Source organism: Panthera onca, chromosome A2, assembly GCF_046562875.1.
Source record: "Panthera onca isolate mPanOnc1 chromosome A2, mPanOnc1 haplotype 2, whole genome shotgun sequence".
NCBI lineage: Eukaryota > Metazoa > Chordata > Mammalia > Carnivora > Felidae > Panthera > Panthera onca.
Genome location: NC_138340.1, coordinates 1,446,940 through 1,472,643, shown reverse-complemented (window position 1 = coordinate 1,472,643; position 25,704 = coordinate 1,446,940). Strand labels below are relative to the sequence as shown.

At 66.9% G+C, this 25,704-nt stretch overlaps 1 protein-coding gene across 3 annotated transcripts in view; it reads right to left on the bottom strand.

The window, feature by feature from the left end:
- Positions 1-25,704, bottom strand: part of DOT1L (DOT1 like histone lysine methyltransferase) — a 63,965-nt gene that overhangs the window by 9,380 nt on the left and 28,881 nt on the right. For 2 of the 3 annotated variants that reach the window (XM_078443668.2, XM_078443670.2), the window contains exons 5-25: positions 25,006-25,234; positions 24,053-24,147; positions 23,633-23,695; positions 16,747-16,802; positions 14,627-14,706; positions 10,904-10,972; positions 10,187-10,293; positions 9,868-9,909; positions 8,903-9,013; positions 8,534-8,768; positions 8,022-8,135; positions 7,286-7,377; positions 6,868-6,969; positions 6,466-6,603; positions 5,647-5,772; positions 4,176-4,660; positions 3,850-3,985; positions 3,314-3,460; positions 2,086-2,200; positions 575-1,137; positions 138-340 (exon numbers count right to left, since the gene is read on the bottom strand). In XM_078443668.2, coding sequence (XP_078299794.1) covers positions 138-340; positions 575-1,137; positions 2,086-2,200; positions 3,314-3,460; positions 3,850-3,985; positions 4,176-4,660; positions 5,647-5,772; positions 6,466-6,603; positions 6,868-6,969; positions 7,286-7,377; positions 8,022-8,135; positions 8,534-8,768; positions 8,903-9,013; positions 9,868-9,909; positions 10,187-10,293; positions 10,904-10,972; positions 14,627-14,706; positions 16,747-16,802; positions 23,633-23,695; positions 24,053-24,147; positions 25,006-25,234 — 3,308 coding nt within the window. The remainder of the gene's footprint in view (positions 1-137; positions 341-574; positions 1,138-2,085; positions 2,201-3,313; positions 3,461-3,849; positions 3,986-4,175; positions 4,661-5,646; positions 5,773-6,465; positions 6,604-6,867; positions 6,970-7,285; positions 7,378-8,021; positions 8,136-8,533; positions 8,769-8,902; positions 9,014-9,867; positions 9,910-10,186; positions 10,294-10,903; positions 10,973-14,626; positions 14,707-16,746; positions 16,803-23,632; positions 23,696-24,052; positions 24,148-25,005; positions 25,235-25,704) is intronic. The other variant, XM_078443669.2, reaches the window with a different exon arrangement.

Below are 25,704 nucleotides of genomic sequence, written 5' to 3'. Positions count from 1 at the left end.
GTCGTGCCCCCCGTGCCCCCCAACTAATGACAGCCGGACGCCACCTGTCCTTCACCCGGGCCCTGCCCTGGGAGGGGCCCCGCCGGATCACGAGGGCCTCTCCTCCCGCGAAAGCTGCCCTGCCTGGCCCCCCTCACCTGGTGCTGCCCGGCTCGTCCTCGGAGCCCTGCTCCTCATCCGAGGTCAGTGGGGAGTAGTGGGCCCCGTTGGTCTGGCTCAGGGGCTTCTCCTTCTTGAGGACGGGCGGCTGGTCGCTGTCCTGGTAGGGGACAGGGGAGCTCTTCAGGCTCTCAGGGGACGAAATGGCCGTGATTTCCAAAGGCTGGTTAATGTTGCTAACCTGAGGGACCGGCACAGACACAGCACGACCCCGTCAACAGGCTCCCAGAGCACCGACACCCAGGGCTGTGCTTGGGACCCTCTCACCCAGACCCGCTCCGGATCTCAGACCGGACCCTCCGGGGGAGTGCCGGGGCGAGGGGGCCGAGGCCTGGCTGTGCTCCGGGAGCCCTGCCGCCCCGGCCGGGCTGGGCACAGAACACGCCCTCCCGCCCCCGCCCGTTCCCAGCCTTACCATGGAGTTCAGGTTCAGGGGGGACCCTGAAGACTGCGTGAAGAGGCCGGCCACGGACGGCAGGGCCCGGCGCTTGGGCGACACGCCTGAGCTCAGGCCGGGGGTCCCTGCCGCCGCCCGCTTCCTTCTGCCCCGCTTGCGGCTGTCCTGCCCGTGGCCCTGGCTGCCGTCCCCACGGCCGCCCGTGGGCAGAGGGCTGGGCTTGCTGGGAGGCGACTGCTTGGTGCTGCCCCCGCCGGCCGAGACGGTGAAGACGATCCTCCGCTTGGCTTCGCCCTCGGGGTCCGAGAAGCCGGCCTCGGGAGGAAGGTCCCCTTTGTTGGCGTCAGGGAGCGGGCCCTGGGCGGCGCCGCCCAGGCGGGGGCTGGCACAGAGCGGGTGGGCGGGCGAGGCTGCGCCAGCGCTGCGGGGCTGCGGCAGCAGGGGCGGGTGCTGCGGGGTGGAGCCACAGGACCCCACGCTGGCAAACAGACCGCCTGCGCTGGGGACCTCGTCAAAGGTGCCGGGATCTGCTCCGGAAGCGAGGGGGGCTGGGCTGACGGCCACCGAGCCCGCGTAGAAGCCTGCCGGAAAAGACAGTTTCTCAGGGGAGCCCAGCGCAGAGTGGCCGAGGGGACCCGCGTGGGTGCAGCTGGTGAGGGAGCTCAGCTCCCACGAACCTGCCCTACACGTGGTTCCTTCGAGCACCCGGACACAGGCGCCCGCGAACCAAGCTCGGCGGTGCGAGAGATGCCCGCCCAGCCCCGGGCGCCCCCGGGCTCCCGGCACTTCTGGACTGGGGGCCCGCAGCTCCGGATGCGTGCTGGGCACCCCCAGGGAGCCCTTTCGCGGCCCGCCCCGGGAGCCTCACCAAGCGTGGGGGAAGCCCTGAGCACGTGAACGTCTTTTGTGCAGACCGAGGCCCGGCCCCGGCGCCAGGGGGGCTGCTGTGCCAGGGACTGGAGGCAGGGCCTCCCCTCCTACAGGCCGCGTGTCGGCACGGGGGCCGGCTAACTCAAGACCAGCCCGTGGGTCCAGCGGTCCGGGCGCCTGCTGCGTAAACACTATCGTCCTGCACACGCATCCCGGGCCACGCGCTCTCCAGCCACAGAGCCGCACGGGGGGGCAGAGACCCAACGGACCGCGGAGTGCCACCTGGCTGCTACAGAAAGTCCGTGGGGCCTCTGCCGGCGCGTGCGGCCTCAACCACTGGCGCTCCCTGAAGGAGAACCGGCACCGGGCTAGAAACGCCCACAGCAGCTTGACGAGGACATCACCTACCGGCTGAGGCCCACCTCCCGGGCTGAAATACAGCCAGAGTGAGCACGTTCACGTCGGGATGCCGAGGCCCGAGGGTCGCGAGCCCTGCCGAAGCCCACACGAGAAGCCCCCAACCGCCTAGAGCTGGTCGTGTTGCGTGACGACAGCCCCGATGCAACACCTCAGACCCCGCGGCCGGGAGGAGGTGGGCCAGCTGGGCCACGGGGGAAGGGCCAGGGGCAGGGACCCAGGAGCAGGAGGAGCCCACCGACCTGCAGGGGCTGGGGCGAGACTTTTGCTTCCGGCGCTGTGTGCATTAGTGCCCATCTGCTTTTCAAGTGTGGACAAGGACTCTCGGGTCTGCGGCACGGGGCTGGGGGTGCTTCTCTGTGGAGAAAAAGGATGTACTGTCAGCTGAGCCTGGGCTGGCAGGTGAAGGTCAAGAAGAGCGTCCCAGATGTAAGCCACGGGAGGTGCAAAGGGCCGGAGGCAGGGAGAACGGCAGGTAGGTGAGAGCCGGCACATAGGAGGAAAGGGACCTGCTTGGGTCTGAGCACCGTGGGCAGTCACCAGAAGGTTCTGACAAGGCGACTTGGGTTTGAAAGGATAGCTGTGGCTAACGGCCAACGTCAGGCTAGGGACGGAGGGATCAAGGAGAGACGGGACGGGCTGCAGCTATGACGCAACCAGTGATTCCACTCCCGTATGGAACGGGGCGAAGACGCCACCCATACCAAACCTGTGCGTGCACGTTCACGGCAGCGTGATCCACAATGGCCAAAGGTGGAAACAAACGTCCACCCTCGGACAAACAGAGAAGCGCAGCGTGGCCCTCCACACACGCACACGTCCCTCGGCCACCAGCAGGAGCGAGGCGCCCGCCCCCGCCACCCCGCGGACAGACCCCGAACACGCGACGCTCAGGGAGGGAACCCGACACGAGAGGCCACACGGGGTGGGAGTCCACCTGTGTGAATGAACCTGTGAACGGGTATGGCTACATAACCGAACGTATTAAAACCACTAAAGTATGCTCTACGCAGGTGGGCCGTCCGTGACTCGTATCTCAATAAACACAAAGAAAGGCCCGCATCACACGAGACACTGCCGTTTCTGCCATTCGCGGGGGCACACACGTGAGGCGGGACGGCCAAAAGTGAGCCACCAGGAGGGGAGACGGGCTGCACGCCTGTACCGAATCCAGACTTTTAGTCCCTCTCCACCCGCGCGCGCCCCCTTTTACAAAAACAGACCTGAAACAAACACGGGAAAACGTCGCCGTGAGGAGCCCCGGAATCTGGGCGTTCCAACGTCCCGGAGCAGGGCGGTCCGCTCCGAACGTACCAGCGCACAAGCTCACAAAAGGGAACTACCAGGCCTTGTGGGAAAAAATGAAACGAGACCCCCCCCCCTCTGCCTACACACCACACCCCTGCAGCCCGAGGGCCCGGGCCTGCGAGAGCAGGTCGCCGGCACCTTCCCCGCCCGGCGTCCACTCACCACTTTCTCGGCACGGCTGGGCAGCACCACGCTGGCCAGAGGGATGCTGACGGGCAGCTTGCTGGGCTGCACGGTGCTGAGCGGGATGCTGACAGGCAGGCTGGTGATGGCCTCCCCGCTGCTGGCATAGGCACGCTCCTTCAAACCCTGCAGACACACGGCCACACCCTCCTTGCTCCCGCTGACCGCTAATGCCGGGCCACGAGCACCACCCGAAGGACACGGGGACCTCCCGCCACAGGAGAAGGCCCCGTGTCCCAGTAAAACCCCCCCACGGCTCCTCCCGAAATTCGGGGTCCCGCCTCCCCCCAACCTCAGGTCCCCACGCCGTGACCCACACGCTGCCCCTCACACCTGCCGCCTTCCGCTCACGAACGAAACCACCGCCCTCCTCCTCCAGCCTGCGGGCAACAGCCTCCCACAGGGGCTCAGCACCGTTTCCAGGCTCACCCCCGGCCCCCCCGAAGCCTGGCGTGGCCCTCACCTGGCTCAGGATGCCTGCCGAGCACCCCGCACAGCCCACGCCCCGCCCTCACCTTCTCGCCGCCCCTCTCCCCTGTCATCTGTAAGGCCACGGGGGACGAGGGCCGGGGGTCCTGAGGGCTCAGCTTGATGCCGTTGGCGATGCCCGGGCTCTGGTACGGAAGGCCGTTCTCCTTGGCGTGCTCGGCTCTGGAAGAAGACGCATCTCTGGCTCGTTCTCCGGGGAGCCGCCAGAGCCGGGGTGTTGCACCCAGAGCTGGCATCCCGGGCCCAGCAAACGCCCCGAATCTCTTCTGAACCGCTGGGGTCTCGCCCTAAGAACCCCAAGGTGGCCCCAGGGCACCAGAGCAGGGCTGGCGCGTGCCACACGCAGACTCACCGCGGGTGCAGCTCCCCGGCCGCCGTCTTGCCGCCGGCCGCGTGGTCCTGGCTGAGGTGCCGCCTCAGCACCAGCTTGGCCGGGGACAGCCTGGTGTAGTCCGGCAAGGCCAGGCCGGACACCTTCTCGAGCCTCGGCCGGCTGCCGTGGCTGGGGGTGCAGGGCACGACCTCCTGGTCCAGCGGGGAGGCCAGGTACTGGGGGGTGTTCTGCTTGGACGGGGGCCGGCTCAGCGCACCGCAGAGCTCGTAGCTGGCCGCGTGGCCGTTCATGGAGAGTTCCGGGCTGGCGCTGCTGAAGTGCGGCAGGGAGAACCTAGAGCAGTCCAGGTCGAGGTGCAGCCGGCCAGGGTCCGCCTCCGGCTCCCGGCCCAGGGCGCCTTTCCCGCGCAGGTGCGCCGACAGGGCGTCGTCGGGCGGCACGCAGGACTTGAGCTGCAGAAGCTCTTGCTGCCGCTGGCTCTTCTCCAGCTCCACGATGCTGATCTGCAAGGGGAGGGGGGTCAGGCCCGCCGCCGCCGGCCTGGGGACCGGCCGGCCGGGCCGCGCCCAGCAAGGCACCCGAAGGACGGGCCCGGGAAGGCGGGAAGGACGCGGGCCGGCTTTGTGGGTGACGGAGAAGCCAGCGCCGCCGGCCACCCCGCACGGGTCGAGAGGCTCCGGGGCGTCCAGAGCAGCTCTGCCGATGCGCACTCGTGGGAAAGGGGACGGGACGGGGCGGCCCCGGCTGTGAAGGAGGCTACGGGCGCTCCGTCCGCGGGGAGCCCTCCTGCCGCGCTCCCTCTCGGTCACTGGGGACACGAGACGCCCCCTCTGAGGCCTCTCTGTTTTGTTCTTTTCCCGTAACGAAAGCACCTCGCTCTTTACTACGCGGAAGGGTCAGGGCCCAGCAGCTCCTCCTGCTGGTGTGTCTGTGGAAACAGGACCCGGCCCGGCCGACAGGGTCGGCAGGCCTATTCCCTGTGCCACGTGCTGCTGGCTCAGCAGGACAGGACGCCTGGGCCACAACCCTTCCGAGAGCACAACTGGTCGTGGGGTCACCCGGTCAGCCAGCAGCCGAGGAACGTGAGGGCACGAGGACCCCCCTGCTCCCCCTTCCTTCTCGCCCTGTGTCCCCGCTGACCTGGACGCACACGTCACCGTCCTCAGCGAGCAGTGCAAGCTCTGTGGCGGGGTGCGCGAGCACTGCCCTCCCCGGGGGCCGCTTCGGCACCCACCCCCAGGTGGGTAGGGGCGCCGAGGGAATCCCAGGTTTCTAATGGAACCCGAGCCGCCCCGGGAGCAAGTGGGGCCCCTCGGACGCCAAGCCCGGCGCCCCCCCACCCTCCCCGGGGGCCAAGATGGGGCATCAGGGCCGCCATCACTGCAGCAACACAACCCGTATCCTGTCCTCGGGAGCAGGGTGGTTTCGGGGGGCTGGCGGGGGGCACTTCCCGCGTTCTTGATGCATCAAAGCCCAGAGGGGCCCCCACCTGCAGCTCCAGGCAGTGCCTCTGCTTCTCGGAGATCTGGCTCCTCAGGGCCTGCTTCTCCTTCAGCAGGTTCTCCAGCGACAGCGTGGACCAGTCCAGTTTCAACTCCTCACACCGAGCCTTGAGCTGCGGGGACGGGGAGGCCGCAGTCGTGAGCCCGCGGGGAGGGCGGGGTGGGCGCAGGTCCACCCGGCACAGGGCAGACACCGGACAGGTGTCCCTGAGGGCCTGCAGGCCCAGGGAAGGGACCCCCCGCTGAGGGAAGGCGAGGCTGAGAAGGCAGCCCAAGGGGGAGACCGGGGTCCCCTGTGGGAACACCCAAGGGGGACAAGATGAGGGTCCTCAGGACCGAACGGGGAGGCCCCGTGAGAAGTGGCGCTCCTGCCCATCCAGCAACGTGCCCTGGGCCCCGTGGGAGCGAGGTCCCGAGAGGCCCGCGCCCGCGCCCTAGCCCTAGGGGCGCATTCGGGAGCCCAGCATGGGTGGCAGAAACGCGAAAGCCTGGGCCACCTACAAAGCCACGTCTGGTGAAAGCGTCAGGGCCTTTGGCAGGGCCCTGGGCCCCGCTGGCTCCCGCGTCCTTTGAGAGCCCAGGAAGGGACCTCAGCGTTCCCAGAATGAGCCGGACTGGAGTCGGGTGAGGGGGGGCCTGGGAAACCCGTCCTCGGGAAGGACGTCGGGCCCCACGAGCACCCTGTCATCCTGCCTGTCCAGGGTGCACACAGAATGACCGTTTCCAGGCCCCCCCCCCGCCCCATGTGCCCCCTCCCCCGCCCCTCTCCCCACCCCGTGTGCCCCAGAAGGCCGCCCCCCGCCCACCAGCTGCAGGCTCTGGCTCCTCAGCTCCCTGTTGTCCTCCTGCAGCTGCTCTGTCTGCTCCCTCAGCTGCTGGTTATGGGCCGAGATCTCCTTCTGCGCCTGAATCAGGTCGTTGTAGGTCAGCGCCTTCACCCCCAGCTGTGGACACACGATAGCAAGGGTGGGCTTTCGTGCGGGGGTGCGCCATGGCGGGCAAGGGGTGGGGCCGGTAAGGAGGGGCCCGGGGGGCGGCCGCCCGGGAAAGGGGCGCGAGCCCTCCCACGTTCCGGAACCCGCCGTCAGAACAGGTGAAAGGTCAAAACCCCAGGAAGGAGAAGATCCTTCCAGATCTCCACTCCCTGGGCCGTGCCCTGGCCCGCACGCTGCCCGCCCAGGGTGGTGATGCGGTCTCGGCACTCCTACCTCATCCAGTTTCTGCTGGAAGAGCCTCTTGATCTCCTCTTTCTGGGCCTGGCAGTGGCCGAACAGCTGCTGTGCGGCCCCCAGCAGCCGGGCGTTCTTCTCCTGCAGGGGCGCAGCACGGTGACGGGAGGCCCCGTCCCCCCACGCCCCTTCCCACGGCGGGACACGCCCCGGCCCAGAAGGCCGACGACCCTTGGCCCATCTCAGTGGTTGAGAGCATCGCTGCTCGGTGAGGAGCAACGTCCCGCAGCCTCTCCAGACCCTGCAGGGGCAGGTGACTGGGCCTGTGGAGACCGTCACTGCTCCTACGGGCATGGGAGCCCCTGCCGGGTTATGCCTCCAGGCCCAGGACAGCCCGGCAGCGTTCGGGACCCAGGGGGCAGAACCGCTCCGTGAGGGTGCCCAGGGCAGGGCTCACCTTCTCCTGGTCCAGCAGCTGCTGAAGGCTGGCCTTGTACTGGGCGGTCTTGGTGTAGGCCAAGAACTGCAGGTACTGAATCTTGAAGGATTCTAGGAGGAAGCGAGATGACTTCACTGCAGACGTGACCCCATGGGGCCCTTCAGAAACCGGTGTGGGAGGGCGTGGCCGCTGTCCCCAGAGGCTGCTGCAGGTCACCTCCTGCCATCAGGCCAGGGCCCTCGGTGCCCTCTGGAGCCCCTCGCGGCTCCTGCCACCGCTCCCCGGTGTGGACCTCCCCGCAAGACCGTGTTATTGAATCTGCCGGTTTTTTGGTAAACACGGGCTACTGATGTTGAACCGAGGGAACCGGCGACGCCCGAAGCACGGAAGGGGTTTCCTTTGCCTGATGTTTAGACGAGCAACAGGTGCACCCGGCCTAGCATCGTGAGCACGTGCGTAGATGGGGCCTCCCCCACCCACTGCCGTAGATACGGCCCGGACTGTTCTCTGGGGAGCACTGCGCAGCATCCTGGGCCCCGCCCCCTCGAGACCAGAAGCACCGCAGTCCAGACAGCCACAGACGCCCCCCCCCGCCCCCCCACCCCCCGGAAATGGCCCCACATGCCCTGGGGAGGAGCCCCGACCTCAGGTGACCAGGGGGCCGGCTGACCCAAGGCCCAGGCGCCACCTGGCGGCACTGAGCCTGAGGCCGGGGCGCCCAGCGTGGGGGCCCGCGGGCCAGGCCGCGGCTCACCTAGCAGCTTCTGCAGTGCGGGCGGGGTGGCTGCCAGCAGCGGCCGGTCGGGGGCGTGCCGCTGCACGCAGGGAGGTAGCTGATAGAAGGGGCTATGAGGTGACCTGTACGCATCTGCGGGGAGAAGCAGGTTCACGCGTCAGCGGCAGACTGACGCTCCCGGGGCCCGGCCAGTCCGTTCCACGGAACTGCCGGGTCTTTGTAAAGACGCGACCGAACGCGCTCGGCCAAGGACGATGGCAGACACGACATCCCGGCAGTTCCGGAAGCAGAGACGCGTCCCCTCGCGACCGAAGAAATCCCAGCTCTTCACCAGAGCCTGGGTCGGCAGGATGCTGGCAAGGCCCGGAACGGGACACGCTCCGGGGCGGGGCGCCCGGGCGTAGACAGGCCCGGGGGACGCCCCAGTGCGCCTGTGGCACCGAGCCACTCGGCGCACTAGCCGTCACCGCGGCCTGAGCCCCGAGGTGGAGAGGTGAGGGGGGCTGTGGGCCCGCTCGCGGCCGACTCACCCTGTGGCGAGGGCGCCGCCGTCTGTGACGAGGCCGGGGCGTGCAGGAGGTCCAGTGCAGTTTGGCTCTTCCGGGGCTTGCGCTCGGGGTTGGCAGCGCTCATCTTCTTGGGGCGCCCGCGCTTCCTGCCGGCCATTTTCCGCCCCTTCTTGTTCAGCTTCTTCTTCCGGGCTTTGGAGGGGGACGGCTTTTTGATGGCGGTTGTCCCAGCCTTCTCTTCCTCGGCACCGGAATCCTAGCAGACAGCGGGCGGCGGGACGTCAAGGGGACGCGATGCCCTCGTCGGGGACGCGCGTTCCCGGTAAGTCACGGGAGCCGCCCGCCACGGCGCAGGGGCCCCCGGGCGCAGGGCGCGCGGCGAGCGCTCACCACGGGGGTGTCCGCGGCCACGGCAGCCTTGCTCTCGGGCACCTTGGTGGGAGTGGCCGTGTTGCTCTTGTTCTCTCGCTGCTGCCGGCGCCGAGCCGCCTCTTGCTCCTCCTGGAAAGCAAGCGGTGGGCGTTTGCGGATGCGCGGGCTCGGCCGGGCCCCTCCTGCACGGCTCGCGGTGCGCCACCAGCACAGGCGGGGAAACCGAGGCACAGCGGAGCCCGAGAGTGCAGCGCCCCCTCCCCCCGCCAACCTCTAGGCAGACGAGCCGCCCGACCGTCCTTTCCCTCCCGTGGGCGGCGAGCTTTGCCACACCGCCACACCGAGAGAGGCCTGTGCCCGAGGGCAGACGCTGCCGCCGGCCTGGGCTCCCGGCAACACCCGGGCGGGCCGGCAGCTGCAGGGCTGTGGGCACAGGTGCCCGGCTACGGTGGGAAGGACACAGGGCTCCGGGTGGCAGGAGCTGGCCGTCTGACAGGCCTCTCTTGCACACGGACTTGTCTGAGTCCCCAGAAAGAAAGAAAAGCTCTCGGAGAGACGTACGGAACAAACGGACAGCGGCCACGAGGCCGCAGCGGGAAGGGCGTGAGCACTGGGAGGAATGCAGGAACCAGGCGGCCGGCGCAGTCAGGACCCAGGCTGGCGCCCCGCTGCGGGGGCGGCCGCTCTGCCCTCGGATGGCGACTCAGGCCGGGACAGCACGAGGGCCGCTCGCCGCCCTTCAGCACAAACGCCCACGTCACCAAAGCCCACTTCAGAGACCCGCTCAACCCGCTGCCGAAACGCGCATAAGAACCGTGGCCCAGCCGCGGCCGTTAAGGACGAGGCGGGTGTGCACGGGCAGGGCCGTGACCCAGACCCCGTCACACAGACCAGCACCTGTGCGTGTCTGGCCACTTGCAACCCGCACACCCCAACAGGCAGCACACACACGCTGTTCAGGCGAGGGAAGAACACAGACTTACCCTGAGTTTTGGGTTTTTCAGACTAGAAAAATAGTTTTCAAGCTAAAAATACAAAAAGGAAAGGAAAACTCTTGTTAGAAGTCAGCCCCAACCCTTTCAGGACGAAAGCAACGTCCCGGATGCACAGCCAGCGGGCGCTCTCGGGAGGGTGGCACAGAGGCCCCCAGGCCGACGTCTGTAGGGGCCGACCCGACTCCGGGCTCCCAGCGTGTGGGGCCCGACCCTGTCACGAGCCACCCGGGACAAGGCCCGCCCCACACAAGGGCTGGGGCCGTGGAGAGCGCCGGGCCCCCCCACCCCGCACGCGTGGGGCACTCACTATGGTGCGGTCGATGGTGTGCAGGTAGTAGGAGACTGGCTTCCCCGTCCAGGACACAGAGCCCTTCAGGGGCGAGAGCTCCACGACGCGCATGATGGTGCCGATGTCTGCGCACAACGGGCTGCGGTTAGGGCCCCTCCTGCGCCCAAGGGCTGAGCGGGGTGTGTGTGGGGGGGGGAGGCTCTGCGCGGTTTTGTGGGGACTCTCTCCCTCCTCACAAAAGACAGGTGGGAGGCCAGGTGAGGTGCTCGCATCAGTCCCGCTCCCCCGAGGGGCTTGTCCAAGGAGGATGGCGACAAGCCCCCGTGGGGTCGGAGAGCACTTAGAGGGCGACTGAAAAGCAACGTGGCTGCAGGAGCCCCCAGCAGCACACAAGAGGTCATGAGCCCCGGGGCCCATGTGGCTTGGCCCAGGGGCCTGAGGTGCAGCCCATGCTATGCAGGACAGCCACCTCTGTGACAGACCCCTCCCTGAGTTCTCCTGAGCTGTCCCGCCTTCGACACCCACCCGGGGCCACTCTGCCCCCAGGGGACACAGGGCAGGTCTGTGGTCATGACAACCAGGGCAGTCCCGGCATGGGGGGGGGGGGGGGGTGGGGAGGAATGCCCCCAGGGGGCAGTCTGCCGGGGGGGGGGGGGGGGGGGGGACAGACCCGATGCTGACACAGCCAGATGCCGGAAATCACAGATCTTAATACTTCAGCAACGGAGAACTTACCGCTCAAGTTTCTGCTGTTTATTCTGAAGTTCAGAGGCGCAAAGGGCTTCGAGGACACAATTCTGCCACCTGAAACACAAACCTAGTTACTGCCGTTCTGGGGAAGCGCCTGCACGCACACAAATGAGAGGGAGACAGACGTCAGGGGAGCGAGGGGAAGCCGCAGGAGCAGTGGGGACAGCGACCGTGTGCACAGCAGCAGGACAGAGTCCCGTCCGCCTCCTACGAGGAAGAGCAGGACCAGGTGCCGCCTCCCAGCTTAACTCTGTCCCGCCAGTTGCTCTCCTGTGACAACGGTCCGAGGCCCCACGGTGCTGACCTCGGACCCGAAGGTCCCAGCTGGGGGCTCACCCATCTGTGAGGACAGACCGGGCGGGAGTGAGGACGGTGACTTGGCACGCCCCCCCCCCCCCCCCCCCCCACGGTCTGCGTGCTTGTGGGACGCGTCCCGCAATCGACAGCCAAGGCAAAGCCCTAAAGCCCCAAAAGCAGCACCGGGCCGCGTCGGCGGGGCAGCCACACAGGCCGCATCATCCCCAGTGTGCGGAGTTCTAAGGAGAGAGGACTCACAGAGGAACCCATGGGCTCAGGAGGGAGTCCGCGGCGCGTGCGTGATAAACACCGTGAACAAACACACGTGCTCCCAGAAGCCACGCTTCTCCGTATGAGGGAAAAAAGAGCCAGTCGGAGAAGTCGAGGAAAACAATAAGGTCACGTTCAAATTGGAAAAGTCCCGGGGCACCTGGGTGGTCGGTGGGCTGAGCGTCCGACTCTTGATTTTTGGCTAAGGTTACGATCTCACGGTTCGTGGGACTGAGCCCCTCGTCAAGCTCCGCGCTGACAGCACAGAGCCTGCTGGGGATTCTCTCTCTGCCCCTCCCCTGCTTGTGCACCCTCCCTCCTATCAACGAATCAATCAATTGGAAAATTCCCTTTGAATGCAGTTCGACACAGGCACACAGACACAGACGGACACGGGCACAAACATGCCAGCCCGCCATGACCCCCGGCGCGGGGAGCACCCGCTGCCCCACCCGGTCCTGAGAACCGGCCCCCTGGGGGCGGGGGGTGACGGGCCCAGCGCCGGGCCAGGGACGAAGTCAGGGGGCGGACGTGTCGTGCCAGAGCACGAGCCAGAGCTCACAGAGCGCGCGGGGTCGCATCAGAGGTCTCGCAGCCAGGGGCTGAACAGAGCCCCGTGGGACGCTGGGAACCCAGGGCGCCTCTGAGAGCGTGGTGCCAAGCAGGATAAACGCCGGGTCCACGGGCGCTCCCGCTAGGAGCCCGGCACCCCGTGCTGCCCACTCGGCAACAGCCGGTGCTGCGAGGGCCCGAGAGGAGGTCACGGCCGGCGGCTGGGACCGCAGGGCTCGGCAGGCAGCCCTCCCATGGGAAAGCACGATGCAGAGACCCGGAGAGCAACGCTGCGCGGGACGGCGAGCCCGAGTGCCCGGCAGGCGTCCCCGACGAGCAGGGAGGAGACGTGCTGGCGCCAAAGCCCGCGAGGCACCTGGCCAGGGCAGGGCGGCGGGAAGGCAAGCTCTCGGGCGGGCAGCAGGCGGAGGGGCTCCCCGGTCCATCCTGGGGCAGGTGCACGGCTCGCTCCCTATCCTGGGACAGCCACCGCTCACTCTTCCAAAATGACCAAGAGACACACGTGTGCACGACCCGCGGCCGTCGGTGCTGAAGACAGCCCGTGTCTACGCAGGGCGACCCTCTCACGGGCTCAAAACCTTCTATCACGAGACACAGGGGACCCAATCCCATTCCTCTCTAACAACAGGGACGAAGAGGGCACCCGGGGCCTTCTTACAGCTAGGGACAGGACCCAGGTGGGAGGGGCAGGGAAGGTGCCACACACAGGCCCCCTGGCTGGGAGCGCTGAGGTCACATGCAGGCCATCTAGGAGTCTAGAAAGTTCTTGTAGCTTTAGGAACTGTAGTGACCGGCTAAAGAGGAGGGCACTTCCTGGGGCTTCCCGGTCCAGGCCCCAGGTGGGCCGACAGCGTGAGGACGGCATACACAACCTCACGGTACAGCCACAGCTCACGGCCCACTTCCCCCACCAGGGCACACCCCACCGGGCACCCACAGGCCAGTCGCGCTCATGCCCGGAGGACCCGGAGAAGGACGAGCGCCTGAGGTCAGAGCTCTAACGAGGACAGCAGCAGCCCCTGGCCCCCACCCGGAGCCCGGCCGCCGTGCACCCTGGGCGCTTGTGGGGAGGGGAGTCCCGAGCTAGGGTCTGAGCGCTTGGCTGCAGACTGGACCCACGAGCGGTGGGCTCCTCTCTCCCGAAACACCGTGCACGACGGCCAAGGACGCGGGACTCAGCGCGTCACAGGGCTCGGCCCAACTGACCTGACTTTCTCCACGGGGAGAAACAGGTACGACCTCGACTCTTGGGTCACTGAGGACGGACGAGAAACAGGCAGGAGGCCGCACACCGAGGAGAGCAAACGGCCAGGCGACATGGCCCCCGTCCACGGAGACAGACAGGAGGACCCGCCGTGGCCCACGGGGTGCCCAGGGCCACCTACAGCCCACAAGCGTGCTGGCGTTTCTACCTCCCTACGGGAGCTCGCTGGGTCCTCTCTCCCACGCTCCGAGTCCGAGCACAACATGCTGTGTGGCCCACTGGCACTTACGAAGGCCGAACTGGTGTCCAAACAAACCAGCTGACTCCCACCTATTGAGAAGATTCTACACCGGATGTTCTCGTCCGTCTGACATTCCAAGCACACCAGGAAACCCCTGGCACGGCGGAGGGAGAAGAGACACCTAACCTGGGCCACCTGCGGCCCGAGCGGGCCCCGACCTCACTCCCGGGGCCAGAAGCCAAGAGCCGGAGGGAGCCTCCTTCCCTCGTCCCGTAGCCACAGAGGGCGTGCGGGCGGGGCGCGCGGCCCCACGGCACAGGCTCCTCGGGCCGCCACTCAGGACGGCCGTTCCCAGGTGCTCCCCCGGAGGGAGCGGCTGGCTGTGCCAGGCCGTGAAGCGGCCGTGAGGCTGCCAAGAGGCTGCACCTCGGCACGCGGCCTTGACTCTCAGCTTGCCGAGATTCAGAAAACACACACTCTTCCCCAGGCGGCTCAGGCCAGACACAGTGGAGGGCCTCACACGCCACCAAAGCACCAACACAGCTGCAAACCTAGAAGCCTTCACGGGCACGAGGGAAACACGACCCTAGGCACACGTCCGGCTTGAGAACAAGAGTGCGGCCTCCCCCACAGCCGTGCCGAGCAGCTGTGGCTGCGAGTCGGAGCCTCACACACAGCGAAGGGGCCGTCCCTCCTCCCCACCCCGGGAACGGAAGGCGGAGGCAGCCGGGCGGCGATGGGCCCAGACACAAGGAAAACCCAGGAAGAGCAAAGGGGCCAGTCTGGACGGCCCCAGTGCCCTCACCACCCCAGGTTAGGGCCAGCAGATAAAATGGGGACGCCAGTCAAATCTAAGTTTCAGGCACGGACCGAGCAATCCTGCAGCAGAAGCGGGGACATCCTTGTACAGAGAAGTCACTCGGTGTCTACGCGAAACGGGAACGTAACCGCACGGCCTGGGGCCCGCTCGTCAGTGTGGCCGCCCACCCGGGTCCGATCAGCGGAACCCCGCTCCCGAGGCTGACTGGCACGGATAAGGGCTCCAAGGCCCACAACCGGTGCCAGATCCACAGACAGACCGGGCGTGGGGCGACGCAGGGCAGGGTTACGGGGAGCGCCTCACCTTCCTTCATGTTCGCAAACCGCTCCTTCAGCTGGTGATCCACCTCAGGACCAAAGGCAAAGTTATTCACAAATATAACACTGCAAAATAATATTCCAGTTGAGTACAACGAAGGCTCCATCCGCGCACGCGCACAGCACTCCGGGGCACACCGTGCCATGGCCTCCTCCACCAGCGCCCCAGCCCGGGGGCAGGGGGGGTGCGACCGGGGCCCGCGGGCCAGGACGCTGAGCCCGGCTTGCTGCTGGCTCGACAACCAGGCTGCCCGCTTCCCTGGAGGAAAGGTGGACACCTGCTCGCCAGGAGGAGGCCCCTGGGGCCGAAACAGGACCGCAGAGATGTCCCCTGGGGACAGAGGCGTGAGGACACAGAGGCAGCAGGAGAGGACCCGTGGGACCAGAAGCGAAGTCGTCCCCAGGGAGGGTGTGGCTCGTCCCTTCTCCGTTCTCCCGCGTGCCTGGCCCGGACACGCCGCCCCACACCTGCCCAGGCCCGGCTCTCGCCCACGAGAGGAACTCTGACGGCCGCGCTCTACGAGCAGCATGCCGCTGGCTCATCTGAGCCCACGAGTAACTCGGCTCTGTGCGTGGTCGTGTGGCTCCTGTCTCCCTACCTAAGGGCCTCCAGGTAAAAACTACGCCACAGCGAGAACTGGGCACAGCCGCCAGAACTGCGGACAGGGAGTTTACTTCCTCACCGGAACGTGACGGAAGACAGAGAGAGGGCCGATGGCCGTCCCCTCGCTGCTCGATTTAAGTCTTGATAGTTTAAAATTAAAAAGCCTGGAAACCTGGGGCACCTGTGTGGCTCAGTCGGTTTAGCGTCTGACTTTGGCTCAGGTCATGATCTCACGGTTCACAAGCCCCACGTCGGGCTCTGTGCTGACAGCTCTGTCCCCCTCTCTCTGCCCCTCCCCTGCTTACACTCTCCCGAAAAATAAATATTAAAAAAAAAAAAAAAAAAAAAAAAAAAAGCCTGGAAACGTCACTGCACCCAGTAGCAGAATGGTCCTGGGGAGCCTGAGCAGGGCGAGAACAAACAGCACACCCAACGGGCATTAAAGATGCAGAAGCGCCCAGGGTGCTCCCCCCACAGCGCCGCATGGAAAGAGGGCGGGTGGGACTTTAGGCCGGGGCAAAGGCGTCCCTGGGGGCTGAGAGACCGAGCCCCGACGAGAGAGCTGGGTGCGATAAGCCCTGACCGAAGAAGGGTGCTCTGAAGGCAGCCACCCTCTCATGTCTCAGAAGCCACCAGAAGCTCACTGAGGCCAGGCAAAGCAGGGGCAGACGCCCTAACGATAAGGGGGCTGCTGGGGAGGGGGCCCAGAAGCAGAGCGCCTGGGGCACGTCAGGGGATGCTCTGCGGGCCCAAGGCCCGTCCTGCTCTCCCACAGGCCCAGGGGTGGCGTGCTCGCCATGAGCTCTCACATCGCCAGCGCAACCAGAGACGGGACCCCTGGGCCTGGATGCTGCTAGCCAGCTCTCGGTGAGGATGGGGCTTCCTCTCCGCTGGAGAGCCCTCACATCCCTACCGATGGGGATGCTCATGGGGTCGGCACAAGGGGCTCAGGAAAAGAGGGAAGACTGGGCTGGCAGGGAGACCAGAGCGGACCCAGCACAGTTGGGGGACTTGTCACAGGAGCGCCACAAAGGGACACACTCTGCAAAGAGCCGCCCCCCCCCACCCCCCGCCTTCTACCTGGCCCCCAGGCTCAGACGCTGGGGAACACAGGGCGGCAGGCGGTAAGCCTGCAGGAAAGGCAGAGAGGCCACGCTGCCAGGTCCCCCAGACAGTGGCTGCTGCTGGCAAGGCTGACTTGTGTCCCAGGACACCCACACGCCGGAGACCAGAGAAGGGGCCGCAGACCCGTGTCGGGCCCAGGGCAGGCCCGTGGGCAACGCTGCAGCGTCCCAGCCGGCCGCCCTCAGGGGTCAGGGGTGCGGACAGCCAGCCCCATGGCTGGCCGGAGGGCGGGGGATGGGCAGTGGGAGCCGGGGCCCGGCCACCTCCCCACCCCCGCCCGCCCCCCTCTGCTGTAGGTGAGGGGCCGGGAGAGAAAGACAGCTCGCGCCCCCTGGCCACGGACCCTCCCCCGGGGCGCCCGCCCGGCCGGACCCTACCTTGTGTTGGCAATCCGCTCTCTCCACTCCTCCGAGAGGAAGTCGCCTCTTTCCAGCTGGAAGGAAGAGAACAGGAGCGAGGCTGGTGGGGCCTCCCTGGGCGTCGCGCCCCGCCCGCCCTTCCCTCGGAGAGAGGATGAGATGAGCGCGGTCGCTAAAGTGGGGAGGACGTGAGACGGGGGAGGGGACGGCGGCTCCTGGGGCTACGGGACCACCCACGGTCGGTCACTGCACAGCGGCCCGGAGCAGGGACGGGGCACACACAGGACAACAAGACGGTGGGCCGGAGGCTCCAGCTACACCAGAGGACACGCCGCGGGACCGCGAGGCACGGCCGCTTCTGTTCCCACCCGCTGGCGAGGCACTCAGGAAGCGCCCCGGGGCACAGGTCTCCGCCAGGTGACAGCGTCCGCACGGCTTGCTCTCTGTAACACACAAACACCCCCCGGGGCGTCCATCTGACCCCAGGCTTGCGCCGGCTTGTCCGCCTGCAAGGGCCCCGAGGCACCTTCCCTCCAGCTCTCCCTGCCGCTCACTCGCGGCAGAAGGACATGGCGACTCCGGGCCCAAGTCTGCCCGGGAGCACCCGGTTCGTGACGACCCACGCGGCCACAGCCGTGGCGTTCCACAAGCCAAGAAGCCTAACTGCATCACTCTTTGAAAAGACAGTCATCGCCGCTCCTCTGTGTCCACCGGAGAATGGAAAACACACATCTACACACGATCCTGGGCACGCGTGATCTCGGCAGCGTGAGTGATTCAGAAGAGCCAAACCGTGGAAACAACCCAAAATGTCCACCAGCGTGTCCCCCACACACAGGAAGGTCCCCAGACGCGAGCAGGAGCCAGGCGCCCACCCCCGCCGCCCCGCAGACGGACCCCGAACACGCGACGCTCAGGGAGGGAACCAGACACGAGAGGCCACGCGGGGTGTGAGTCCACGTGGGTGAAACATCCAGAACAGGCCCATCCACGGACAGGGCGGGGCTCATGGAAGCCGAGGGTTGGGGGTGACCGCCCTCACCTGCACCCCCACACATGCGGTGAGGTGACCCGGAACCCCCACCCTTCTCGTGAAGACAGCAGCCCAACGGGGCACCGGCCCCACAGGCTCTCACAAAGGGACGGAAGAGAGACCCGAGCAGAAAAGGTCCTGCGTGCTGCTGCCCCAGGGCAATGAGGCCGTGAGCCAGGGCCCCAGGCCCGTCTTCCGGTGCACACGCGAGGAGACCGCCTAGGGCAGCATGTGGTGGATGTGCTGTGACAGCGCACGGCGTGGGGGATGGGAAGAAGGGGCGGCCACCCTAACGCGCTCTGGCACCTTGGGGGGCTGCCCACACCCCAGTCGTCCTGTCTCTGAACCCCCTTCCCACCTGTGGAACTTTCAGGATCTGCACTCCCAAGGACAGCCCTGAGGGCCTGAGGAGTGGCTCAAGTCCGAAGTGCTTACTGTCCTGTGCAAGACAGAGCCCACCCGGGCCTGACACCTCCGTCCCCCAAGGCCGGCTCACGAGGCCGGCCCTCAGGGGCGTCTGGACCCGGACTCCGGGGCTCCCACCACCCTCGCCGGCAGGGCTCGTGTCCCGGAGCTGTCCGTGCAGACACGAGGTTTGCGCCGAGGACCCGCTCCCCTCCTGGGGTCTGGGGTCTCCGCCCGAGCCCGGCAGACGGGCCTGCTGACCGACCCCCGGTGAGAACCTGGACGCTGGGTCTCTACGCCCCCTGGAGACCACACCTCACGTGTCGGTTTGGGGGAATTAAGCACATCCTGAGGGACACGCCGGGAGAGGATTCTGGGAGCTTGGCCTGGTGTCCCCACCCCTGCCCCACATGCCTTTGCCCGGAGGTCATCTTGCTTCCTATCCTTTCTCTGTATAAACCACAGCCTTGGGGCTTGGGGACCACCATCTACTGAGCCCTGGGGGTCCTCCCGTAAGACCCCCACCCTCGAGGGCCCTCCTGGCACATCCCTGCCCGTAGGGTGGGGTTCTGGGAACGGACAGGGGTGCCGCAGGTGTCTCTTGCCGTGGCCAGGTCCCTGACCTCGGAGGCTGGCTCACCGTCCACAGCAGCACTGTGGAGCTTCGGCCTCACATTCCAAGCAAGGAAACAGCCGGTGTCCAGGCTCTGCCCACCCAGCCCCTGCAGGCCTGCTCCGGGCACAGGCGGGCTGCGATCATCCAAGGGCAGTGACGGGCACAGTGACCAGCTGAGCCGGCCGTGCCGCTGGGCCCAGCGCTCCGGAGTTAACAGAGCTCAGAAGGACGTGCGTGGCCTTCCCGTGCGCCCCTGCCCGGGGGACCCCGAGACCTCCTTCTATAGAGAAACGGGAAGACGCGTGAGAGGGCCCCGGCACGCACAGGTGCAGAGGGTTTCAGTCCCCATGACCACCTTTCCCCGCCCTTCCCAGAAACCACTGATCCGCAGCCCACCCCAGGCTGCTGGTTCCTCCTGGAGGAACACGTCTCCGGTGAGGGGACGAGAGCCTGCTTCCAAGAACGGAGAGACCCAGCTTGCCCCCACCCAAGGTCAGGTGGCCCTGCATGCTCCGTCATTCGACGTTCGCTAACCTGCAGCCCACCTACTGTGGGCAGCCCAACCCACAGACGGACACAGCGCAGCTCGACAGGACGGCCAGATCCTCTCTCTCAGCAGCACCGGGTCGCCAGCAGCTCGACCCAGACCAAGACCAGAGGGGAGGTGAGCCCAGCGCGGGGCTCCGGCTGGCCCGGCCAAGGAGGAAGCTGCAGGCACCACGGCGCCCAGCCACCCCGAGGGCCACACGGCATTGCCCGCCGGCAGCACTGGGCCGTCCTGACGCGGACAGGCCCGGAGGGGCGGCCGGCACCCAGAGGGAGGCCCCGCACACTTCCTAGAGAGGCACCTGCCCACGAGGGCACAGGCCGGTCCATAAAGACTCTGGCACCTTCCCCACGTGGCACTTCCACGAGGCCACGGGCACCCCAGGTACCGGACTCTCAACGCATGACACCTGCTGTGTGCCAGGCCCACCGCCAGGTGCCAGCAGCAGGCGGGTCTCACCATGAACTGTGTGATGGGGGCCCCGGGGGCTGGACAGAGCACCTCCCAGGCGGAAGGGACGGAGGGGGTGCCCTGAGGTCAGACAGACGCGCAGACAGAAGCCAAGCAGAAGGGGGGGGGGGGGGGAGCGGCTCTGACAGGAGGGCTGCATGGGGGGTCAGGGGGGCCCGGCGCCTGGCAGCTGCTGGGCTGCAGGACGGGGGTGGGGGTGGGGCTGGGGGTGCCGAGGCTGGCAGGGTGAACCCTGGCTGGGCGGCGCCTCTGTGGTGGCGGGAGGGGGACCGAGGCGGCCGCCCAGGGAGCCTTGGCCCGGAGAAGCACACCGGGCTATTTTTAGACTCCCACTGGCTTTGTTTCCTGTTCAGTCCGTAAGTAACGGGAGCGGGGCTCCGTCCGCCAACCAGGACGCCTGGTCAAAGCCACAGAAAGCCGGCAGGCTGGCCTCGCCAGACCCAGGACACAAGTTCCCGCCAGGTCTGGGCGCTCACGGTCGGCACGAATCCACCACACCCTGCTGGAGCCGGGCCGCGTGGAGGCCGGCAACAGAACGCCAGGGGCACGGCCAGCCGCTCGTCCACGCACCACTCCGAGGCCGTGCCCCAGCGTCCTTCCAGCCAAATTCCATTCCCAGCCCCTTCGCTGGGGCCCCGACAGGGCTGACGAGTGCGGGAGGAACGAGAGCCCCTCCTGTGTGCCAACCGCTGCGCCACGAGGCCCTGACGCGCCTCCGACTCTGGATGGGGACGGGAGGAAGCGGAGAGGGGAGGTGGGGGGAGCGGAGGCCCGCCCGGGGTGCGCAGCGCCCCCAGCCTCACCCCTGTCTCTTACTCCAGCCGTGAGGAACACGCCAGAGGCTAAAACCAGGCTCCGGACAGAGTGCCGGAGGCCGCGCACGGGTCAACGCCAGCCGTTTCTGGGAAATCTCGGAACCTTCACGCTGTGGGCTGCAGCTGCCTGACCCCGTCACCAGAAACAGGAAGCGTTTGAAAACTTGAAAAGCTAGGGCACCCGGTAGCTCGGTCAATGAGCGTCCGACTCTCGGTTTTGGCTCAGGTCACGATCCCAGGGTCGTGGGACGGAGCCCCGGGTCAGGCTGAGCGCAGAGCCTCCTTAAGATGCTCTCTCCCTCTGTCCCTCTCCCCTGTTCGCGTTCCAAGCTAAAATTTTAAGACACAAAAATGAAATAAAACAATTTAGGAAGTCACAGCTTTAGGAAAACGATAAGCCATTTGGGAACACAGCCAGCGTTAACAGCAGATACGGGGACCGTGCGGGAAGAAGTTCCCTGGAAACAGACCCACTGGACCCACCGCGCGCTCAGCCCGGATAGCAAACACCAGGGGACCTCAGACACAGGGGCACAGGAGGAAGGCTGGACTGCTCACCTTTCACGGAGGGGAGAAAACTCCGGAAGAAATCCCACCAGGAGACAGGATGGGCAAGTCCTGGCCCAAAAGGAGCAGAAGGGCACCTCCCCACTACGAGGCCGGCCTCACCCTGACACCAGAACCAAAGATGTTCCACAGGAAGGAAAATGGGTCGATATCTCTCAAGGACACGGGAGCGCCCCGGAAACCCGACACAGCGTGTGGAAACGACCGCGCGCCACGACCGAGTGGGATCCACCCTGGCGGGAGGGCTGGCTCCGCTCACCACGTCAACGGGCCAAAGAAAGAGCACAGGCTCACGCCAGACGCACAGAGGGCCTCCATGACGAAGCCTCTCGACAAAATAAGGCAGAGGAGAACCACGTCAGCTTGATAAAGGGCGCCCACGGGACACCTGCAAACGCACATCGTCTCCACAGTGAGCAACCCGAAGCTTTCCCGATACCATCAGGACCAGGGCAAGGGGGCCGCTCTCTCTTCGTGACAGCGTCCTGAACACGTCTGCCGCCACGCTGGCGTGCCCAGCAAGACAGACCTACGGGACGCAGGTTGAGAAGGAAGGCGTAAAACCGCCTGTGTTCACAGACGACAGGGTCAAAAGAATCCAGAGAACAAACCAACAAACAATCCTGGAACTAACCAGCCGTTACGGCAACAGTCACGGAGGAAGGGTATTGCTGCCCGCGAACAAACCACACACAAAGGTCAGCTGCCTTCCTATCAACGGGCAACGAACAAGTGGAACCGGAGGCTAAAAAGACCTTCACGTAAGCACCGAGACAGACAGACTCAGGCATAACCTTAACGGAACGTGTAGGACGCCCGCACGAGGCTCAGTACAAGACCCTGGTGAACGACCTCAACGAAGAAGTCAGCAGACGGACGGAGAGTCCCCGTGTGAGGGCAGGAAATACCGTCAAGATGTTGGTTCCTCCCGACCCAACGTGCACATGCACACGCTCCCCCCGGCCCCGAGCCGGCGTGCTCTGTGACGGGCGCCCACAGACGGACTCCCGGGTTTATCTGGACAAGGCAAAGACAAGCGTCACGTCACGGGACGGCCGGGCGCTGCGGGGGCGCAGACGCAGTCCAGAGCCACGGGAACGCGGACGGCACGGGCTGGTGAGGGAGGCGGACAGCGGGACAGGACGGACGGCCAGAAACACGCAACTGGCGTGCGACACGCCTCACGGGCAGAGCACCGGGGCGAGGGCAGACTGCAAGGACGGGGCCCGCGTGCCCGGAAAGGATCCGGGAGCCGACCTCACACCTCACAGCTCTACACGTCAAGCACGGAACACGGAACTCCCCAGAACGCCCAGAAGGTACCGAGGAGCAGGGGCGGGTGACCTTGGTTTGGGGAGTGCCTTTCCCACGCTGCAGCAGAGGCACGAGCGGGAAAGCGGCAGCTGTCAGGCGGTGCTAAGGGAGAGGGAGCCTCCCCGCCTCCAGCCCCCACCACGCCCCAGCCTGTCATCTCGTGACCAATCCTCACTCCCTAACACGAGCAGCTCAAAGCCCACGCCCCACGACGGCCCGCTTGGGGCCGGTGACTACGGAGAGGGAAAGAAGTGAACACGAACGGAGGGGCAACGGGGCCCCCACCGCAGAGCCAAGTGGACCTCAGCGATCGGGGCCTCGACCTCTGGGTACGTGCAGGCGATGACCTGGGATGAGAGGAGGAGTCAAAGATGCGGTTTAGACACACTCCATCTGGGCCATCCCCGCGGCAGCCCGGTGCGGGGAGACTACAGGGCAGCGGTGTGTCCACGGCAAGAGAGAGAGTGATGGACGGAGTCACGGGCCCAGACACACATTTCGAGGTGTGATGCAGGTGCCCGGGCGGAGGCAGACGGAGGCCAGGGGCCTCGAACCCTGGCCAAGGAGCCTGGGCATCGACAGGCGGGGCCGAGCAACGGAGGCCGAGGGGCGGCAGCCGGGAGAGCCGGGGGCGCGTGCGGCCCCAAAGCCGAGCCTTGCCAGGAGGGACTCACGGGCAGGGTCACGTACCGCCACGAAGGCAAGGAGAAGGTGCCCCAGAGCGGGCCAGCGGGCGAGGGAAGAGGCCGTCCCACCCACACCCCACGGCCCAGCCTCGCACCGCTGCCGGCACGGACACGTGCCCAACACCCAAGGAGGGCTCCCCGAGAGCCCGCAGGGGCCTGGAGACACACGCACGACGAACTCCGTTCAGCGGCCGGGGGAGAGGAGAGCCGCCCCCGTTCTCGGACGGCAGGCGCAGGGGCCGCAGCCCCCGGGCAGCCCAGAGAGGGTGGAAGAGACCGGAGAGGGAGGCGGCACTCCGGTGACGACACGCGCGCCCCACGCAGGGCCGGGACAGGCAGGGAGGGCGTCCCGTCCCGGGATGGGAGAAGAACGGCGGGTCAAGGGGGAGGAAGAGGCACACAAATGGAGCTGGGTCGGTAGCCGCAGGGGCATGGAGCGATGGCACTCACTGTGTATTCTGCATGCTTTTTTCCATACCATTTCATCCACTTCCTGAACTCTCGGTCCATGGTCTGCAAGGGAACGACCACACAGCCGTCAGCGGCTCCCCGTGGCCCCTTCCTACCCCCGCGAGACGAGCGGGGGGCCGCCCGTGGACCAGGCCTCAACACGACCCCTTTGACAAGCAGCCCCGGGACAGCCCGGGGCCTGCAGGGTCCACGGGTCCGGACCACACACCCTAAAGGGGTTTCCGAAGACAGAGGCGCTGCCCCAACCCCACTGGCCCCTCCCCGGGCAGCCGCCTCTGGAGGGCACGGGCCGCCCTGTGGGGAGCACACGGAGACCCGCCTTGTTCTGTCCTCTCTCTGTGCCCCGCAGGTCATGGCCAACAGGAGCCAGACCCTGCACCCTACTCCAGGGTCACTCACCTCCGCGTACTTGGCTGGGATGTCGGCTTTCTCCACGCCGTAGTGATGTTTGCAGTTGGTGGCCGCGGCCACCTGGAGCACGACCTGGCCCACTCCTTCAGAGACAAACACAGAGACAGAGAGACAGAGAGACAGAGAGGAGGAGGGGGCAGGGGAGAGGGAGAGAGAAGGAGGGAGGAAGAGAAAGAGGGAGGGAAAAAGAGGGAGGAGAAGGAGGGAGAGAAAGAGAGGGAAAGAAAGAGAGGAAGAGAGAGAGACGAACAGGGAGGGAGGGAGGGAGGGAGGGAGGGAGGGGGGAGAGAGAGGGAGGAAGGGAGGGAGAGGGAGGGAGACAGAGAGGGAGGGGGAGGGAGCAAGAGGGAGGGAGGGGGAGAGAGAGGGAGACAGGGGGAAGGGAGAGGCGCTGTCACAGACGCGCGGCCCCTGGGTCAGAGGCGCGACCTACCCCTGGTGCTGCCCATGGGGGTCAGCAGGCAGAGGCCACAGGCTCTCCCAAGTCACTGAGGACATTCTAGGGACACGGACCCTGAGCTGAGCCCCCACCCGCGGACGGGACGGCCGTCTCGCTCACACTGCCTCACACACACACGCCACCGCACGGCCCCCGCGTCAGGACGCTGTTCTCCTGAGACCTAAGCGATCCGCGAGACACGGCTCCACGAGACGCGGGAGCACCCCGAAGGCTCCGGCCACCCGAGCCCACCCCCATCGGCGCCACGGCGTGGCGGTGGCGGGCTCTGACGCAGGGCCCCGCGCACCAGAGACAGGCTCTCCGGACCGTGCGTCCCGACGAGTGGGCCGCACGCACGCAGGCCCAGCCGTCCAGGTCTCAAGAGGCCACGGGGGCTTGCCGCGAGGGGCTGCGGGCAGCAGGGGGTGGTGACCGAGCCACCCGCTCCGCCTCCGGGGGCCAGGGAGGCGGCGTGCTGCCCGCACGGGCTGCCCGCACTCACCGCTGCCCAGGTCCACAAACAGGTCGTCCTCGGTCATCTTGATCTCGTCGATCATCTGCGCGACCAGGTCAAAGGAGGTCTCCCCGTACACCTCCGGGGAGAAGGGCTCGTAGTTGTTGAGCTTCTCGGGGTCCGTCACCGAGTGGTTATACACCTGCTGCAGGATGTGCCGCAGGAGCCCGTTGGACGGCCGGGTGTTCAGTTTCATGGGCTGAGTGGTCCCCTTCCACTAGGGCGTCAAAGGGAGCACGTCACGAGTGACCGTCCTCCCAGCACCGCGGACTCCGCCCGAGCCGGCTAAAGGCTCACACGCATGTGTCGTCCTGGGCGCCACACCCCTCAGGAGACGACAGAGGCCGCTAGCTGTGTGGGCCCCGCAGCCCTGGCCTCAGAGCTCTGCCCTTACCCGAGAGCCTGGCTGGGCAGAGAAGTGGGCCGGGAGCCGCGAAAAGGGCTAGCGCCTTGTGGGCCCTTGTTAGGGCCCCATGGCCGGGACCTCTGCCTCGGGGACAGGGACTGGGCCCGGAGGGGCAGTGGGTCCTCTGACCCCTCACAGCCCACCCCCTGCCGACGCACAGCAGCTGCCCTTCAGCCACCTGCAGCCATGACTGGGCACAGAGCACCCCCGAGGACCTACCCACCTAGAGACACAGGGCGGCCGGGAGCCAGGCCACCACTGTGCGGGGGACCGGAGGCCGC